This window comes from Phyllostomus discolor, chromosome X, assembly GCF_004126475.2.
Source record: "Phyllostomus discolor isolate MPI-MPIP mPhyDis1 chromosome X, mPhyDis1.pri.v3, whole genome shotgun sequence".
NCBI lineage: Eukaryota > Metazoa > Chordata > Mammalia > Chiroptera > Phyllostomidae > Phyllostomus > Phyllostomus discolor.
In genome coordinates, this window is record NC_050198.1 from 102,822,582 (window position 1) to 102,843,872 (window position 21,291).

The following is a 21,291-nucleotide window of genomic DNA, read 5'->3' on the forward strand; positions in this document are numbered from 1 at the left end:
AAAATGCAAATTAAATAAAAAAAAGAGGAAAAAAGAAAACAGGCTTAGATAAATATATAATAAAATAATGAAAAATATAAAACAAACTTAGAGTAGAGTAAGAAAATTTGCATACCTGTTAACTTGATATGTCCTATTTCATCAAGCAGAATGCTGTAAATCAAAATTCACATTCAACAAGATGGAATAAAATAGTTTATATCAAATATTACATAAAAACCATCACAAAGTTAAAATAGGTCAGTATTTATTTGAAATACTAAAAAAATAAATTTAAAAGCAATGAGTATCTTGTGAAGATTAACTTTATAAGTTTCATGTAATTATAAAATTCACATATATTTTCATATAATCTTTAAAATAAAAGACTTAATGGAGAAAAAAGTTTTTATATAACACTGGTAAGAGGGATATATAAGAGAATATAACTGTACTTTTCAGGCTTCAGGTCTCTATACACAATTCCTAATCGGTGCAGATGATCCAAAGCAAGGGCTAGTTCCGCAAGGTAGAATTTCACGTCTTCCTCTGTAAACAGAACCTAAAATAAAATAATAATTTACCATTTGATTGTTTTTTCAATGTTGAAATTTTAAAAACTTACTTCTTTACAAACCAACAGACAAATCTAACAAAAAAGAAAATGAGTAGATAGATGAAATTAACCCCTTTAAAAATCCTTCTCTTCAATATTAACTATTTTAATGTTAAACTTCGTAAAACATATTATGTAGTTTGTATATCTTCTTACACTGAAAACACTGCACAGGATTTACTCTTTCTCTTAATGGCATAGTGTCATAATATGATTGTTATTTTAGTATTCCACCACAGTACAGTGATACCTGCAAGATCTTTGAAGTATATAGGATATTGTGGTTTAGCATTGGCAATTCTGCTATTTCTACAATTTTTTCTTTCACTGTCTATTACGTCTCAGAAATATCTCTGAGCAGCTCTATTGAGTCAAAGCTTCTAGTATACCAACACAAGGTATTCGATTAGCAACTCATATTAAACACAGTCATAAAGCAAATCTATGATCTCAGGGGTGGCTCCAGGCCTCTTCTGCTGGTACATTAGATGAGTTTAAAGGTAATGCATTCCTCAGTCTTTTGTGCCTGAGAATACAGCTGCTATGATGAAGTGAAAAGAGCAACTAGACTTGGAACCAGAATTAATAAATGTTTGACATGTCACTTAGACCACTGGCCTTCAGTTTCTAAAGCTGATAAACAAGAGTAATGTCTGTAATATCTATCTAAGAAGGTTGTTGTGTCAAAGTAGTTTATGTGGGAAAAAGACTTCACACATTGTAAAATGCTATGTGTGCAACCATGAGGTATTATTACAGATTTATGTCTATATTCTTTCCTAAGTGTTAATGTACACACAAAATTTAGCACTATTCAATCATTAGATGTAATTTTTAAATTTATCAAGGGCTTCCAATTGGCAAAACAAATAACTTGTCTAGAAATTGGTTATTTTCATTAAAGAAATTTGCAGATTATTAGGAAAGGGTAAAACTTGAGTGAAATATCAAAGATTTTATAACTGACTTGCCCATTTAGTGTTATGGTCACTGAATTACACGATGCAGACTCAGGTTACTAGTAAATTTGCAGAGGAGGAGCAGTGAAATATAAATTTTGATACTCTATTTTTAAAAATGATTTATATAAAATGACTGTTCATTATCTAAGTTTCAAGAGAGCTCATTTAATATAACACATAAAGTATGAGAACATCATTTTCACTTGATATTTTATTAAGAATAAAAATATTTGTTACTTATTTAACTTCTGAGGAAGGCTAATAAAATGTTCAATGAAAACTAACACATAAGAAAAACCTAAGCAAAAATCTTTCAAACTCTAAATTAAAGAAACTATGCCTAGGTTACAGTTTATGGCAAGCATATTATCTTGTCATAAAGGTGTCTCCGTGGAAAGCCTCATGATGCATGTATATAAGAAACTTACTAAGTAGAAGTTATGTGCCAGTCACTTTACATTTATTAGGTTATTACAGTCCTCCAAACAATGCTATGAGGTAAGTATCATCATCACTTTACATTCAGTGATGAAACTAATTTGCCTAGAATGAAAGAGCAGGCCCAGGATTTGAACTCAGGAATACTTCTCCCTAAGAACTACCTCTTCCCCATAAGTGGCTTCTACCATATGTTATGTCACAACTTTGTTTTAAGTTTTAGGTTCATTACCATTAATTTTTTCCTATTCACTGATCATTCCATCATAAATGACCCTGAAAATGAAATTAACCTAAAACCCTAGTACCCTGGGATAAGCACTGCTATCCTTTTGCTCTCTTATCCCCAAATCATGTATGTAAGTATGTATGTATGTATACGTGTGTGTATGAGTATATGTGTGTTTTAACACATTTGAGATCAAACTATATATGTACATATATATGGATATATAAATGTGTGTATATACATATTCATATATACATATACACACCAATGGTTTTTAGTACTCCTTTCCCCCTACTTATTATATTATAAGCATTGTCCCATATCTTTAAAACTTATAAAGAAGTTTCAATAGTGTTATAATATCAACATACTGATTTACCATAATTTACCTAAATTTAGGTTATATTCAGTTTTTTATTATTTTAAATAAATATTCAATATGCACACATATTTTTCAATATGCATTTATGTATTCAATTATTCAACATGCATTTATATTTATGATTATGTCTCCAGTATGGGTTCCTGAGAAATAAAACAAGAAATATTGGGTCAAGAGACTAAATTGTCCAAGATTCTTGATAAATAAAACAAAATTATTTTCCAAAAAGGTTACAATAATTCCCACTCCCATTAGCAGCTTATAAAAGCATTTTTCTTACCACATCCACAATAGCACTGAAGATTGCCCTTTTTAAAATCTTTTCGAATGTGAATTTTAAAAATGGCATCAATTGTTTTAATTTACATTTTTATTTTTAGGCTACACATTTTCTTCACACTAGTGGATTATTGTTTTAATGAATTATCAGTAATGTTTTTACATATCTTCTAGTATTGAATTAAATGTTTTTCCAATTAGTACAAGGCTTTTAAATACTAAAAATGTCAGTTCTCCATTATATATTATTTGTTAGTATTTTCCCCAAATTTGTGATGGTTTTTGATGTTCAATAATTCACAATTTTATGTAGTCAGTTATATATCATTTCTCTGTAATTTCCTTCATTACTTTAATGATTAAAAAGACCTCCATTCAATGGTCTACTATATATTCAGCTACATTTGCTTTTAGGATAATTATTTCCCCAGACTTAGCATTTTAACAAAAGTCAATTTTATCTTTGGGTACAGATGACTATTTAAAATGTTTTTTTGTGTGTGTGTGTAATAGTGTCAACAAAAATAAAGTAAAAGTAAATAAATAAAATGATATTTCTGTAATATTGAACCAATTTTTCATATACATGTTTACTGAACAATCAATCTCTTTGCCATTAACTTCTGATTCTTTCTCTAGCTTAATAACATATGGTAAGTCATATATACCAGAATATTCCTGGGCTATACAGTATGTGTCTACTCTTCTGTTGATACTATGATTTGCTTAAAACAGTAGGTTTATAAAGTTTAAAACAAAAGGCAGAGCAAGAAAAGAGTATTCTTTATTTTTAAAATGTCTTAGTTCTTTTAATTTGTTTACTTCTCCAGAAAAGGTGGCAAAATCATTCTGTCAATTTCAAACAAATAAAAATTCCTATTGGGAATCTGTTTGGATTTTCTTAAGCCTATAAACTAAAGAATTGGCAACATTACCATCATCAGTCACTTATCCCAATACATTTTCTTTATATTAGCAAAGTAGGGCATAACCTAAGACTTTTGTGTGTTTGTGTGCATGTGTATTTTGGACAAGAGAAATTTAAGGAGATACTGTTCACTCTAAAATACACATGAGGCACATTATAAAATTCTTTAACATGTAAAACATGTAATTTTTAAAAATCTTTTTCTAAGGCATAAATAATAAGTCCTTATTTTGGATGATATAACAGTTGTCTGAATACGCAAGTGAAGTATAACCAATAAACAACTTATTAATAAGCTGTCTATAGAGGTAACCATTAAATCATTTTTCAAAGCCTGTTCAATGAATATACTAATTTATTGTCTTTTGGGAAATGCATTTAAAATGCTTGCTCTTACCTAATATTCCAGACTTAGGAATCAAAACTTACTGACTGCATCTCTGTGCTAGTATGGGTTTAGATAGTCCCACATCGAGAATGGAGGTCTGAAGAGTTTAAAAGAAAATTAGAAATGACTACAAGGATTCTCAAACACATTATTGAAAGTTCTATACTCTAACTAAAGAGTTCATGAATACTGGAGCCTTGTTATAACTGTTTGTCCCTCTATGTCTTGGGACCAGCTTTTAACAAGGTCCTTTAAAGACCCTCCTTGGAAGGGGGCCCTAGACAGACACTACCACAAACTGAATTCTGTTCTATAGTAAACAATATACCAAGATCACAGTCTATGTGCATGCATGGCATGGTCTGCACTAGAGGGAGACATATATAAACCAGAGATCTTAGCCACTTAACACTGGGTAGCATCCCAGAAGCACACTTCTTTTAAAACAGCAAGTTCCAAAGTTCTGGGAATCAACAGTAGCTCTCCCACACTCAACAGTTTAATTCTGCAAGTGAGATGTTGAACCACATTCACCCAATTTAAAGTGCTACCCCCAAAACTACCACTTTAAAACAAAATGAAGGAGACAAGGACAGGCTTTACTTTCCTACCTGAAACCAGTAAAGAACAGGACAAAATATATGAAATGACGCTTTTCAAGACATTAAACATCAGGCAACAAAAGGACAGTGAATACTAACAGATGGGAAACAAACGAGATAAGCCCTACATCTGTGCTAGCTTGCTACCTGGAAAGACTTTGTTTCAAGCAGCAGTGCAGAGAGGGGTGAGACATAATTTGCATATGACATGACATTGTGCATTTTTAGAGAACCCTAAAAATTCCTCCAAGGAACTACTAGAATGGATAAAAAATGAATTCTATTAAGTAACACGATATAAAATAAGTATCCAGAAATCAGTTGGTTTTTTTAATACACCAATAATGAACTGTCAGAAAGAGAAATTAAGAAAACAATCCCATTTACAATTGCATCAAAAAATAAAATACCTAGGAAATGATTAAAACAAGGATGTAAAATACCCATACTCACAAAATTGTAAGACACTGAAGAAAGATACTGAAGTAGATACAAATAAGTGGAAGCATATACCGCATTTATAGAAAGGAATAATATGCATCATAAGAATGTCCATAGAACTGAAAGCAACCTAGAGATTCAACATAATTCCTATCAAGATACCGATGGTTTATTTCACATAACTAGATAAGATCTTCCAAAAATTGATATGGAACCACAAAAGAGCCTGAATAGCCACAGCAATCTTGAGAAAGAAAAATGAGGTTGGAAAAATCATGCTACCTGCTATTAACTGCACTACAAGGCTATAGTAATCAAAACAGCACGGTACTGGCATTGAAATGGAGATACAGATCAAAGGAACAGAATAGAGAGACCAGAAATAAACCACACCTTTACGGTCAATTAATATCTTAGAAAAGAGACAAAAACATACAATGGGGTAAAGATAGTCTATTCAATAAATGGGGTTGGGAAAGTTGGACAGATTCTTGCAAAAAAAATTGAAACTAGACCACTTTCTTACACCATACACAGTATAAACTCAAAATGGATTGAAGACTGAAATGTTAGACTGAAAACCATAAAAGTCCTAGAAGAAAACAGGTAGCAAAATCTCAGACATTTCTGGAAGATATATTTGTTATGATTTTCTCAGTCAATGGAAACAAAAGAAAAAATACAGAAATGGGACTACATCAAACCAAAAAGTTTTTGCACAGCAAAGGAAACCATTAACAAAATTAAAAGAAAACCCACTAAATGGGAGAACATATTTGCCAATGATACACCTGATAGGAAATTAATTTCCAAAATATATTTAAAAACATATACAACTCAACACCAAGAAAACAAACAATTGAATTAAAATATCTACAAAGGACCTGAATAGACACTTCCCCAAAGAGGACATACAGATGGCCAATAGACATATAAAACAATTTTCAACATCATTAATCATCAGAGAAATGCATATTAAAACCACAATGATATATCATCTCACACCTGTCAGAATAGCCACCATCAATAAATAAACAAGTGCTGGAGAGGATGTGGAGAAAAGGGAACCCTAGTGCACTATTGGTGGGAATGCAGACTGGTGCAGCCTCTACAAAAACCAGTATGGAGTTATCTCAAAAAATTAAAAATTGAATTGCCTTACATCCCAGAGATTCTATTTCATGAATATATCTGAAGAAACCTGAAATATTAATTTGAAAGAATACATTCACGCCTATGTTCAGTGCAGTGTAATTTATAATAGCCAAGATTTGAAAGCAGCCCAAGTGTCCATCAGGAGATGAGTGGATAAAACAACTGTGGTACATTTACAAAATGGAATACTATTTGACCATAAAAAAGAAGGAAATTTTAGGTCCAGCATGGATGGACCTAAAGAGCATAAAGCTAAGTGAAATGAGCCAGTCAGAAAAGGGCAAGTACCAGATGATTTCATTTATATGTGGACTCTAATAAACAAAATAAACTAACAAAATAGAAACAGACTCAGAGATGGAGAACAGACTGATAGGTGTTAGAGGGGAGGGAGGTTGGGGGGGCTTGGTGAAAAGGCTGAGGGGATTAAGCCAAAAAAAAAGAAAACACTCATAGACAGATAACAGCATGGTAATTACCAGCCAGAAAGGGGTGGGAGGAGGTTGAAGATGGTAAAGAAGGGATAAATGGTGATGGACGGAGACCTGACTTGGGGTGGTGAACAGCCAGTGCAATACACAAATGATATATTATAGAACTATACACCTGAAACGTACATAAATTTATTAACCCATGTCACACCAATAAATTTAATTAAAAATATGTAATTAGCATAAAGAAAGATGAATAAGTAAAGTGTCCAGAAATACAAGGTCTGTCCAGAGAAAGTTCAGCCATTGTTAATATAATGAGAATGGTTTGTGTGACATCAATGTAACCTGGCAGTAAAGAGAGATGACTGGAATGTTCATGTGTGAACAATGGTGACTACACTGTACCAGTCAGTGGGGGTGGTAGACATCGTTGAGTGAGCATGTGTACTGTGTGGCTGTGGTATCCAAAATGACTGAGCAAGCAGAGCAACTAATCTGCATCAAATTTGTGTTAAGCTTGAGCATTCTTCCACAGAAATTATTGAGATGATTCCAAAGGCCATAGCTATGGGCAACTGGCAGCTTCGTCACAACAATGTAACCACTCAAGCATCACTTCTCATGTAGAGTTTTTTTGTGAAACATCAAATCATCCAGGTGACTTAGCCCACCTTCAGCCTAGACTTGGCCCCTACAACTTCTGGCTTTTCCCAAAATTAAAATCACCTTTGAAAGGGAAGAGATTTCAGACCATCGATGAGATCCAGGAAAATATGACAGGGCAGCTGATGGCAATTGGGAGAACTGTGTGAGGTGCCAGGGCTGCTACTTTGAAGGGGACTGAGGTGTCACTGTCCTATGTACAATGTTTCTGGTATTGTGTATCTTCTTTAATAAATGTCTCTTTTTCATAGTATACAGCTGGATACCTTCTGGACAGACCTTGTATACCTTTTTATTTCAGTCAATTGATTTTCAACAAAAATGCAAGGTAATTCAGTGAAGAAAGCACAGTTTTTTCCAAAGATGATGGTAGAACAATGAATATCTATATACATGGTGGGCGAAAGTAAGTTTACAATTTTAAGTATGCAAAACAAAGTTTATTGTTGTATTATTATTTATTATTGTTATTTTCCACACAAGTAACTGTAAACCTACTTTTGTTCCACCTTGTATAAAAAAGCACTTCAGCTACAACACATACATATCACCAATACAAAAATGAATTCAAATGGTATATAAACTGAAATGTAAAACCTAAAACTGTGAAAGAGGAGAAAATCTTTGTGATGTGGTATTAGGCAAGTATTCTCTAAACAGGACATCAAAACATAATTCATTAAAAAAACATAATTCATAGACCTTGAACACAGACAATAGTGTGGTGAAGGCCAGAGGAGGAGAGTGGAAGCTCGGTGGAATTGGACAAAAGGGAGGAAAACAGGGGACATCTGTAACAGTGTCAACAACAACAACAACAACAACAACAACAACAAACTGTAAAGCAGGAAAAGTCCAGGAAGTGGGAATGAAAGTGAATTAGGGGCTAAGGAGGACATTCACATTTTCCTACATGTATATTTGTATTAAAGTTTTTAAAAAAAAACATAAATCAGATTTCATCAAAATTAAGAACTTTTGCTCTCAGAAAGACACTGTTAAAGAGCATAAAAAGACAAACCATGGACCAGAGGAAGATATTGGCAAACAACATATATGATGAAGGATTACCACCCAAAATATATGAAGACTCTCAAAACTTAGTAAGAAACAAACCAATAAAAAATGGGCCAAAGACTTAAACAGCCTTTTTATCAAAGAGGATACACAGATGTCAAATACGTGCACAGAGAGATGCTCAACATCGTTCATCTTTAGGGTAATAAAATTCAAAACCACAAGGTACTGGCACATACTTATGAGATGGCCATATTTAAAACAAGACTGACCACACCAAATGCTGGCAAGGATGTGGAGGAACTGAGGATCATAATGCTGCTCGTAGGAATGTAAAAATTATATAACCACTTTGGAAATCAGTTTACCAGTGTCTTTAAAATAAGTTAAAACGTACATCTACTATATAACCCACTCATGATTGGGAAGAAAGACAGATGAATAAGTAGAACGTGGAGGATATTTAGGACAGTGAAACTACTCTGTATGATGCTATAATGATAGATACACGTCATTAAACATCCTTTCAAACCCACAGAACATATAACACCAAGAATAAAACCTAATGTAAACTATGAAAATATATTTATACGCATACATATATTTACAAATTTATTTATATATAAATATAGGGGAAGGGTCATCAAGGAACATGTATAAAGGACCCATGGACAAAGCCAAAAGGGGAATAGGATTAAGGGTGAGAGGTGGGGGTGGGTGAGGCAGGGAAGAGTGGTGGTGGGAAAATGGAGACAACTGTACTTGAATGATAAAAAAAAATTTTAAATATATATAACCTAGTCATTATACTCTAGATATTTAACCATAAAAATGAAAACATGTGTCCATACAATCATTTGTATGTGACCATTTGTAGCAGCTTTATTAGTAATATCCAAAAACTGCAAACAAGTCAAATATTGCTTAACACTTGAATGAATAAACAAGTCGTAATGTATCCATACACTGGAATATTACTAAGGAATAAAAATGAATAAACTATTGGCACATGTAACAACATAGATGAATCTCAAAATAATTATGCTGAGTGAAATAAGTCAGACAAAAAATACATACTATAGGATTCCATTTATATAATGTCCTAGGAAATACAAACCAAACAGAAAAGCTTTATCATGAGGCACAAGAAAACTGTTGGGATGATGGATAAGCTAATTATTTTGATTGTGATGATGGTTTCATAGGTATATACAAAGGTGAAAATTTATGAAAGCGTGTGCTTTAATACACATAGTTTATTGTGTGTCAATTATACCACCATAAAACTGTTTTAAACATAAATAATTTAAATACTACTCCCAGAGGCATTTTGGTAGCTTGTGTAGCCAAAGATCTAGGCTTGCCCTTATGTTTCATCCAGTTATTTAATTGATCTTGTGCCTAAGAAAATAATGAGTAGCATACTGAGGTGATCTAAATAACAGGCACAGAAAATGCCATTAATTGGCATATGCACTAAATACTATGCAATGAAACAAACAGAATAATTATCATTTAAACTTTCTATAGGAAAAAACAAAAGTAATTTTTTCATCTTTGCTTTAAGACAATATAGTAAAGATTAACAAACAGATACCTCTTTGGATAATCTTGTGAAGACATCGCCTCCCCTGAGAAAATCCAGTATTAAATACAGCTTCCCTTCAGTCTGAAAGGCTAGTCGAAAAACAGAATATAGTAACAGAACAATCTTAAAGTCTTAAAAAGCTTAGCATACTTTTAAATTAGGATATATGTTTAGAATTGTATCCCTAAACATAATATGGCAATTCAGCATTTACTCATATGGTCTATTATTGGATAACATTATGTCAAAATTAGATCTGCTGTTAAAATAAGCTATAAAACCCTTCCCAGAACATAATCAACTTTGGATGTGGCTTTACACAGAAACTTCTACCACCCTAAATTTTCTTGATTTATTGAACATCATGTTATACTGCTATGCCTGAACTCTGCATCCCTACCTATTGAAAATGTAGTAATTCTTTCAAGCTCAGCCAAAATGCTGCCTCCTTGCTTTATCTATTAAAGTTTCCACTACTAAAGATTTACTATTTTTCACATTTCCCTACAGCATCCTTACCCTCTTCCCAATAATCATTACTAGCTACCACTTTTGAGATCTCACTGTACTTTATTTATGTTTCTCTTATGGTACTCACTCCATTTGATTTGTATAATTTGTTCACATGTCTATATTCTGTGTAATTATACATTTCTTAAGAGGAGAGATTGCGCCCTGGCTGGTGTAGCTCAGTGGATTGAGTGCTGGGCTGTGAACCAAAGGGTTGCTAGTTTGATTCCCAGTCAGGGCACATGCCTGGGTTGCAGGCCAGATCCCCAGTGGGGGCTACATGAGAGGCAACCACACACTGATGTTTCTCTCCCTTTCTTTCTCCCTCCCTTCCCCTCTTTCTAAAAATACAATAAATAAAGTTGAAAAAAGAGATTACATACCATAATGCAATTTGACAATAAATGGATGATTTACTTCCACCAGTATATCTCTCTCCATCTTTGTCCGAACTCTGTCTCGAACTAAAAATTACAGAGGGTTAGAATATATTACTATTATATATAATTTCCATAGAGATCCTATAAAATTCATCACACAAAAAATAAAAATATGAAATATAACTTTATAAGTACCTAAATATGAAGTCTATATATTCTTTAACAGTAATTACCATATTCTCAGAAAGCCAATAAATTAGTTTACAACTCAAGATGGGGTAAAGTGACATAAACAGGTATATGACTAATATGCATTTATTGTTTATTAATTTCTAAGTGTTCAAATGAGTTTAGTAATTAAAACTATATACAGTGCTATTTTTTATCAGAGTCTACAGGACATACACAAAAAGTGTATGCAGGCAGTTGTGCAGTCAATAGGTAATACGCACACAGATGGAACAGAAAAAAAATAAAAGAATATCACTTAACAAAATAAATTCATATTAAATAAAATGTGTCACTTTTTATACCATTAAATTTTTATCAAGGTATACTCTCACTAAATTAAGACATATCAACCCTAGAAATAGCAATTCCTAGCTACAAAAGTATAATGATTACTAACTAAAAAAAAACTAAGTCAGAGACAAGAAAAGTCAAGAACCATGTAATTTTAATTATATGTGGGATATAAAACTGAGCAACAAATGAAGAAGAAGAAAAGCAAACAAAAACTCATAGACATAGACAACAGTATGGTGGTTACCAAAGGGAAGGGGGTAGAAGGGTAGTAAAGAGTAAAGGGCTCAAATATATAATGATGGAAGAAGATCTGACTTTGGGTGACGTCTCACAGAATTGTACACTTGAAACCTATACAATTTTATTAACCAATGCCAACCCAATAAATTTAATTTAAAAAAGAAAAAAAATAAAACTAAATCTACTGAACCTATGCAAGCAATACACAGTATATTTCTTAAAACAAGTTTTACCAAATTTTATTTTAATAAGCTTTCCAATTTTCTACCTTTTAAAGAAGCTTTTTTTAACACCTTCATTGCATACAGCTGCCCAGCATCAGGACCAGTCTTCTTTCTAACAAGAAAAACCTAATAGGAGAATTTTTAAAAAGTAAAATTTACTTTCAAGTCATTTTTGCTGTACATATATTAGCATACACATTATGTCCTTATATTTTTTAATTTCATAAAGATATGTACCTTTCCCTATAAATTATCTACTCTTAGTTAATACTTTCTCATTTTTATTCATTTATTAAACCACACTTTCATACATACATACTATTGTAAAAAATTAAATAGGTGATATGGTATGGACTATGAGAAGTTTTTGATATAAAAGATAAATAACATAAAAATTAATTCAAGCTAAAGGAGCTCCATTTTGTTAACTTGATACAGAGAAACCATTGTAGTGACTGTTAATTTGATATCATGATTTCTACTTCCTTATTGGTCCATTCTAAAAGTCACCAGGCATTTTAATTTCTAATAATAAATCGGGTACACTTTTATGTATCTGCTTGGTAAAAAGAATCATGATGAGCCCTGGCTGGTATAACTCAGTCGATTGAGCACTGGCCGGTGAACCAAAGAGTCACTGGTTTGATTCCCAGTCAGGGCACATGCCTGGCTTGCAGGCCAGGTCCCCAGTAGGGGGCACACAAGAGGCAACCACACATAGATGTTTCTCTCCCTCTCTTTCTCTCTCCCTTCCCCCCTCTAAAAATAAATAAATAAAATATTTTTAAAAGAATCATGATGACAAATTAGCTTAATAAACAAATGAAAGTTAAATTCTTTAAAGTTACCAATCAAGCTTAAATAATATGACTCATGGAAAGCTAAGTTTTGAAAAGTCTGCTATAAAGATAAATATGAATAGACTGCAGTTTTATGAGTTATCAGTAAAATGGGGTTTTAAAAATAATTGGTATAACCTGTTCACTGCTTCAACATGCCTCCCCAACTCTAGCAGCTTTTTTTAAATCCCCACCTGAGGACATGATTATTGATTTTAGAGAGAAAGGAAGTGGGAGGAAGGAGATACAGGAGATAAAGAAACTTCAATGGGAGAAAGAAATGTTGATTGGTTGCTTCTCGTAGGCACCTTAACTGGGAACTGAACTCTCAGCTTTTCAGTTTATGGGACAATGCTCCAGCCAACTGAGCCACACCAGCCAGGGCTCCAAATCTAGCAAGTGCTATTCATATGTTGCCATCATTCACAGACTAGAGAAGTAACTGTTTATTTGTTCATCACATGATTTGTTCTTTTGAGGTATTAAGGGTGAACTTTCCTAGCAAAAAAAAAACACATGTTACTCAGCTCTTTTCCTGATGATCAACTACAGAAGTTGCATGGCTTCAAATTACTATATATAAAAACATATCTATCCTGATCAGAGAGGTTTATTTTCATTCATTCTAATCCAATTATTGGAAACTGTCCACGACAGAAATAAGTGAGTTATTCCAATATACATTTCTCCTGGTGATATAGACTTTTATATTTTCTTTATTTTAAATATATTTTATTGATTATGCTATTACAGTTGCCCTGTTCCCCCTCCCCTTTATTCCAATCTGCCCTGCACACTCCCTTCCACCCACATTCCCCCCTCTTAGTTCATGTCCATGGGTTGTACATATAAGTTTTTTGGCTGCTCGACATACTTTTCCAACACTATTCTTAACCCCCTCCCATCTACTTTGTACCTACCAATTATGCTACTTTTTCCCTGTACCTTTTCCCCCATCCCCCTTCCCTCCCATCCCAGCTGATAACCCTCCATGTGATCTCCATTTCTGTGATTCTGTTCCTGTTCTAGTTGTTTACTTAGTTCACTTTTGTGGGTTTTTTTTTTTGTTTTTAAAGATTTTATTTATTTATTTTTAGAGATGGAAGGGAGGGAGATAGATAGAGAGAGAGAGAGAGAGAGAGAGAGAGAGAGAGAGAGAGAGAGAGAGAGAGAGAGAGAAACATCAATGTGTGGTTGTCGGGGGTCATGGCCAGCAACCCAGTCATGGACCCTGACTGGGAATCGAACCTGCGACACTTTGGTTCGCAGCCCGCGCTCAATCCACTGAGCTACGCCAGCCAGGGCTTCACTTTTGTTTTTACATTCAGCTGTTGATAGTTGTGAGTTTGTTGTCATGTTACTGTTCATATTTTTTTATCTTCTTTTTCTTAGATAAGTCTCTTTAACATTTCATATATAAGGACATGGTAATGATGAACTCTAACTTTATCTTGTCTGGGAAGCACTTGATCTGCCCTTCCATTCTAAATGATAGCTCTGCTGGATAGAGTCATCTTGCATGTAGGTCCTTGCCTTTCATGACTTCAAATACTTCTTTCTGGTCCCTTCTTGCCTGCAAGGTTTCTTTTGAGAAATCAGCTGATAGCCTTATGGGCACTCCTTTGTAGGTAACTGCCTCCTTTCCTCTTGCTGCTTTCAGGATTTTCTCTTTATCTTTCATCTTGGGTAACTTAATGATGGTGTACCTTGGTGTGTTCTTCTTTGGGTACAACTTCTTTGGGTCTCTCTTGGCTTCCTGGATTTCCTGGAAGTCTCCTTCCTTTGCCAGATTGGGGAAGCTTCCCTTCATTATTTGTTCAAGTAACTTTTACACCTGTTGCTCTTCCTCTTCTCCTTCTGGCAACCCTATGATTCAGATGTTGGAATGTTTAAAGTTGTCTTGGAGGTTCCTAAGCCTCTCCTCATGTTTTTTGAATTCTTGTTTCTTCATTCTGTTCTGGTTGGATGTTTATTTCTTCCTTCTGGTCCAAACTGTTTATTTGAGTCGCAGTTTCATTCCCTTTACTGTTGTTTAGCTGTACATTTGCCTTTATTTCACTTTTCATAGCCTTCAGTTTTTCCTCTACTTTGTGACTATACTAAACCATTTCTGTACGCATCCTGATTACCAGTGTTTTGAACTGTGCATCTGATAGGTCAGCTGTCTCTTCATCGCTTAGTTGTATTTATTCTGGAGCTTTGATCTGTTCTTTCATTTGGGCCATTTTTTTTTTCTCAGCATATCTGTTGCATAGTAAGGGCCAGAGCCTTAGGTGTTCACCAGGGCAGGGCAACCCACATGGCTGCTTTGTGATGCTGTATGTGGGGGAGGGGTCTGAGAGGAAACAATGCCACTTGCTCAGCTCTCAGCTGACTTTCAGTCACTTCCTCTGCTACCCACAAGCAAATCGGGCCCTTCTGGTGCTGATTCCCAGATGGGTGGTTTTGTGTACATTCTAGGACGCTGTGGGTCTCTCCAAAGAACTCTCCTGTGAGGCTGGGAGTTTCTCCTGCTGCTGCAACCCCCACAGGTTTTTTTAGTCAGAGGTTTTGAGGCTTTATTTCCTTGTGCTAGAATGCTGGGTTTCGTGGTCTGTTTTTATCCCCAGTTGTTCCTCCTGGTTTATCTGCACGCAAATGTGGGAATGCCAGCTGCACCAGCTTCAGCTTTGCCCAGTCCTCCATCTGCTGCCTTGCCATGAGTCCTCTCTGCCCTGGCTGCCTATCTCTACCCCTCCTACCATTCTGGACCAATGTTTCTTCTTTAACTCCTTGGTTGTGAGACTTCTATACAGTTCAATTTTCTGGCAGTTCTGGTTGTTTTTTATTTTTAAATTGGTCATTGTCCTTCTTTTGGTTGTGTGAGGAGGCAAAGTGTGTCTACCTACAGCTCCATCTTGTCTGGAAGTCGACTTTTATATTTTCCATTAACAATTACTCAGTGTTTGTGGAAGACAATCAAAAAAACACCCAGCTTTAACAATGATTAAAGACAAAATACCAACTACAAGAAATTTAAAGATATAAGCATGTTTTTTCAGCTAGTTTTTTTTTATAATGAATCAATTACTTAACAGGAGAAGGGTTTAGTATTCTCAAAAATTCATTTTAAGTCCTGTACTTAAAGTTTTTACTATTGTGAAAGCCAAAATATTGTATAATCCAAGGATGTTAAAATGTATGCTTTGTTTACATATGCCTTAGCATATGAAATACAAGGAAGGCTAGTGTTACAATTTCAAACAGGTATTAATGTGTTTTATTTCATTGTGTTTTAGGTTCTTTTGAATTGGTGTTTCAGAATTCTTAGGGTATAATCCCAGCAGTGGCATTGCTGGGTCAAAAGGCAGTTCCATTTTTAGTTTTTGAAGAAATGCCATACACTTTTCCACAGAGGCTGAAGCAGACTGCATTCCCACCAACAGTGTACTAGAGTTCCCTTTTCTGCATAACCCTGACAGCACTTGTTGTTTGTTGATTTGTTTATGATGGCCGTTCTGAGTGGCGTGAAGTGGTATCTCATTGTGGTTTGAATTTGCATCTCTCTGATGGCCAGTGATGCTGAGCATCCTTTCATATGTTTCTGGGCCCTCTGTATGTCCTCCTTGGAGAAGTGTCTGTTCTGGTCCTTTGCCCATTTTGTAATTGGGTTGTTTGTCTTCCTGGAGTGGAATTGTGTGAGTTCTTTACATATTTTGGAGATCAAACCCATGTCCAAGGTATAATTTGCAGATATATTTTTCCATACAGTTGGTTCCCTTTTCATTTTGCTGATGTTTTCTTTAGCCATGCATATAAGCTTTTTATTGATGAAGCATCCCCATTTGTGATTGTTTTAAAATAATTAAAGTAAGTTGTTTGATACACTACATTTCAATCCATACAACATAAATGATAATAGCAATATACTTAATGCATTTAGTACAGAATTTTATATTCATCTTTCATGATGATAATGCATGCTTCCTTAAAGTACAATTTTACAAATGATTAGAATTTTCCCCTATTAAATGGACTATAAAGATACTTAATGCTTCAAGGCTTTATAAAGGCTAAAATTCCTTTTATTGTGTTTTAACAATGAACTTTTGCATAAAAAGTTAAATAAGGCTGCAGCCCAAAATTTCTTGGAATTGCTCCTACACCTTTCTGATTCACAGCCTTGGCCAAATTCCTAAATAGGTTCAGCATATAACAAGTCACACCCACACAATGCCTACACAAATGATGTAATACTGACAAGCGAGCATGTTCACATGCTGGGAAGAAAAAAAGCTACCTTCTTAAAATTTCTTTGGTTGATGAATTGCATAAAGATCACTATTCTGTACTTTAGTATTTGGGATTTTACAAAGGCTTCTATGATATACTTGTTAAAGCACAGACAAAGCTGAGTGTTTCCTGAATTTAAGGACTACATTGACAACTTGTCAGAATGTTGCTATATTTAAAGTGAAAATGTTATTGAACACATTTCATTATATTATACTGTATTCTTCTTATAAAGAAGACCCATGAGAAAAACTTCTCTGGTCTGTTTGATCTCCTTGTACATTGAAGGTACTGTCAAATAATCATACAGTTAAACATCAGTTTCTTTATAATGGCTGCCAGAAATTTTAAATCTTCATTTTTGTCCTACTTCTAGAAGATGTATAGGCCCTTATGCTATGCATTTGTGAACAACAGAGTTTATTTCTGGCTTCATCTAATCTTTCCTGGTCTAATTTTCCTGCTTCCATCATCTTCTCCAGTTATTTTATTTTATTTACCATTCATCTATAAAAGTGTTAAATGCTTTCAGAAACAAAGCTGGATATAAATAAATATACATGTAAATAAATATATACAATTACTCTTAATAGCTTGAAATATTTGCCTGGTATGATTTTATTTAAGTTGGTATTTAAGCACATATACATTTGGGATAAGAAACAACTTCATCTATATTCTAAAATTAATATTACAGAAATATAATGTAAATAGTTAAATGAGTATTACATTTTTAAAACCTTTTTAAACTAAAGGTGTGCAGAATGCACACACCTACTCTACAGGTCAATTCTATAAACATCCCCAACACACACAATCTTTTAAAAGCTCCTTCTAGTTTTAGTCTCCCCAGGACAACTATTCAAGTCCTATCTCCTTGTCTTCATGTGTCTCCTGTACCAATTCATTGTTGAACTATAATCCACTTTAATTTGTCCTTCTGTGTCCTGGAAAATTTTCTCTATACGTTAGCTGTTATATCAATACCATATACACATTGGGCTACTTTAAGACAATTAATGTCTGTTTTAAATTTACCAATACTGCTTTAGCAACTGTTTGGCATGCACGGGGTATTCAATAAGTATCTTTCTCTTAAAATGTTTCAGGGCATAATAAATCACTACTCCACTGGTTTACTCTTTCCCTTTGAAATGAAATCTCAGCCACCATAAAATTAGTAGTTTCTCCTTCTCTTTTTCCTTTAAATTGCTGTTGTTATGTGGACACGGACAACAATATGGGGATTGACTTAGGGAAGAGAGAGAGTGGGGCTGGGTGGAGGTGGGGAAAGGCAGAAAAAGCAGGAACAACTGTAATAGCATAAACAATAAAAATAAATAATTTAAAAATTGTTTTTGTTGACATATTCCTAAAGGCTGTTACTCTGTGTGTGTGTAATGATTTTCGTGTATTAGATGTTAGGTGCACAAAAGTCAGGAAGCAGACCTACATTCTTCTTTTTCAAAAATTGCATGCCATTGAGCACTTAATAAACAATTTTAATAACAAGTGTCACAGATGATGTTTCTCAATTTTGCTTTCTTACATGAAATTTAAGCACTTTGAAAGGAAGGAGGTTCACATAGTAATTATTACTCAGTACCTACCCTTGCTATACTTTATACACATACTGCTCTAGCAGATGATAGATGAATTCATGCATTTATACATGAATTGATACATACATTCTGACTTCTGTGATAGAGCTAAGGAACATAGATGAAATCACCAGGAGAGAACAAGCTATGATCATGTTAGCATGTGAACAGGGAAACAACTTTTTTTTTTACCAAAACCAAACTACCTTGATTTAGACAGCTAATAAATAGTCTGCTATATTTTGTTCTAGAGAGATGCATGAGCTCAGGGGATTGGAAAACTTTTATTGTTATAAAGAAGTATAAATAAATGGGACCAAAAATACAATAGAAATAAAATGAGTAAACTTGGGAAGTTATCTGTGCATATCCTTTGATAAGTATAGAAACTGCACAATTAACAGATTTCTATCTATGTGTACACTTTTTTGCTTTGTGTTTAGAAGAGAAATGAATGTGGAAAAAAGCATTCATTACCTTTCCAAAGGATCCCTGACCAAGAACCTTGAGCAAGTCAAACTGTGCAGGGTCTGCTTTCTCATATCCTTCCTTAACATGATGAGTAATGGGAATTTCTTTAACAGCTCCTTCATCCTGTAAAAATAAAATCCAAAGAATACTCATATCCAGTTGCAGTTTATGATAAGCTTAGAGACAGAAAACATACTGGAAATACATAATTTAATATCCAATTCCTTCAATCTAGCACAGAGTTTTACAGGCCACTGTTATCCCCATTTCCCTGTTTCCTAACAAACATACATTACCACCAACATCCTTATTTTATAATTTCATGCAAATAAAAGGAAATAAAATCTATGCTTCAGCCTTTCTTTCCAATGAGTTATTAAAAAAAAAAAAACATAAAGAACGAAGAGTCATAAGATCCTCGCTTCAATGTAACTTATGAGGTGGATGCAGAGAAAGTCAAAAGATAAATAAAACTTTGTAAACTGTAGAGCATGGCAAGTGTGAACCTCGAGATTTCTTTTAAATAGTATTCTCTAAACCCTTTTAAGTGATATGTAAATATTTAAATGTCCAATTAGCCACATCATTGAAAAACACCTGACAGACACACAATCTGCAAAGCCCAAACAACCCTATTTTTATTAAACATTGTATATAAGCTATGTGCCAGATTTCCTAATACTTGGTTGAGGCAGAAAGGAAACCACCCAGGGCATGTTTCTTCTCTTGGATGTGCAGCACTCTACTCCTCTGTGAAGACTACACTCAAGCAAGGTGCAATGCTTGTCACTAGAGAAGCACAACAGCTAGGATAAAAAAGACTTCACCTGTATTACATATCACAAAATAAGAGCTGAGACAGATTATCCAACCTTCTCACTGTACAGAGGAGAAAACTGATATCTAGAGTTTTAAGTTCACATGACTAGTTTACCACAATGCTTAGAAGTCTTGATAGCTTTCCATTTTATACAGGATGTTGCAAAAGTGGGTTCACACTCATTCATATGGAAAATGACACAATAATTAATAAAAAATAAGACAAGAGTAAAGTCTGTGGTTCATGTAAGCAAAACTGTAAACCTACTTTTGCCATACCCTGTGCCATATCATTGTGGGCTGGATGGCAAGAATGTTCTCAATAAATTTACCCTTTATTTAATGGACTAACCAATGGTGACTCTGGCCAAAGTGAGCAAGAGCATAGTCCCAAGTAAGCTAGGCCTCATGATACCTAAAATAACTTCCATGTTACACAGGTAGTCAGACATTCACTCTCTCAAGAGGAGTATCTAGGCAGAGAAATGTTATCTTTACTTAATAGGGACCACTAATCAGTCAGATATGGAGAATCAACTCTAAAACAATAACTGTGGATGTTTTTATATGTCAATATAGCATTTCACGGGACCCTTTTAAGTAGCTATGAGACTGATTTTCACCTTTTTTAAAGTCAAGAACTTTTTATGATTTTATTTTATTTCTTCTTTGACCCAGTCATTTTTTAGTGGTATGTTGTTTAATCTCCACATATCTGTGGGGAGGGGGTGTTACTTCTCTTTGCTGTTCATTTCTAATTACAAAGCATTGTGTTCAGAAAATATGCTTGGCATGATTTCAAACTTCTTTTATTTTATTGTTCACACTATTACAGATGTCCCCCATTTTCTCAAACTTTGACTCCCTCCACCCAGTCCCTGCTTTCCCTGTGGCCTTTACCTCATTGTTGACTGTATCCATGGGCTATGCATATACGCATATGTTCTATGGTTAATCTCTTCCAGTCCCCCCACCCCTCACCTGTCTGAGCTTATTTTGTTTATTATATTTCACATATAAGTGAAATCATATAGTACTTGTCTTTCTTTGACTGGCTTATTTTGCTTAGCATAATAATCTCCAGGTCCATTCATGCTGTTGCAAAGTATAAGAGTTCTTTCTTTTTTTACAACTGTGTAGTATTCCATTATGTAAATGTAGCATGAATTTTTTATCCACTCATCTACTGATGGGCACTTGGGTTGTTTCCAGATCTTGGCTATTAACAGATAATGCTGCTATGAACATAGGGGTGCATATATTCTTTCTGATTGGTGTTGTGCAATTTTTAGGATATATTTCCAGAAGT

At 34.1% G+C, this 21,291-nt stretch overlaps 1 protein-coding gene across 1 annotated transcript in view; it reads right to left on the reverse strand.

The window, feature by feature from the left end:
* Positions 1-21,291, reverse strand: part of RPS6KA6 (ribosomal protein S6 kinase A6) — a 112,680-nt gene that overhangs the window by 59,502 nt on the left and 31,887 nt on the right. Inside the window, 6 exon segments of the mRNA XM_028522999.2 lie at positions 116-153; positions 435-541; positions 10,111-10,190; positions 10,995-11,075; positions 12,025-12,106; positions 19,170-19,286. Coding sequence (XP_028378800.1) covers positions 116-153; positions 435-541; positions 10,111-10,190; positions 10,995-11,075; positions 12,025-12,106; positions 19,170-19,286 — 505 coding nt within the window.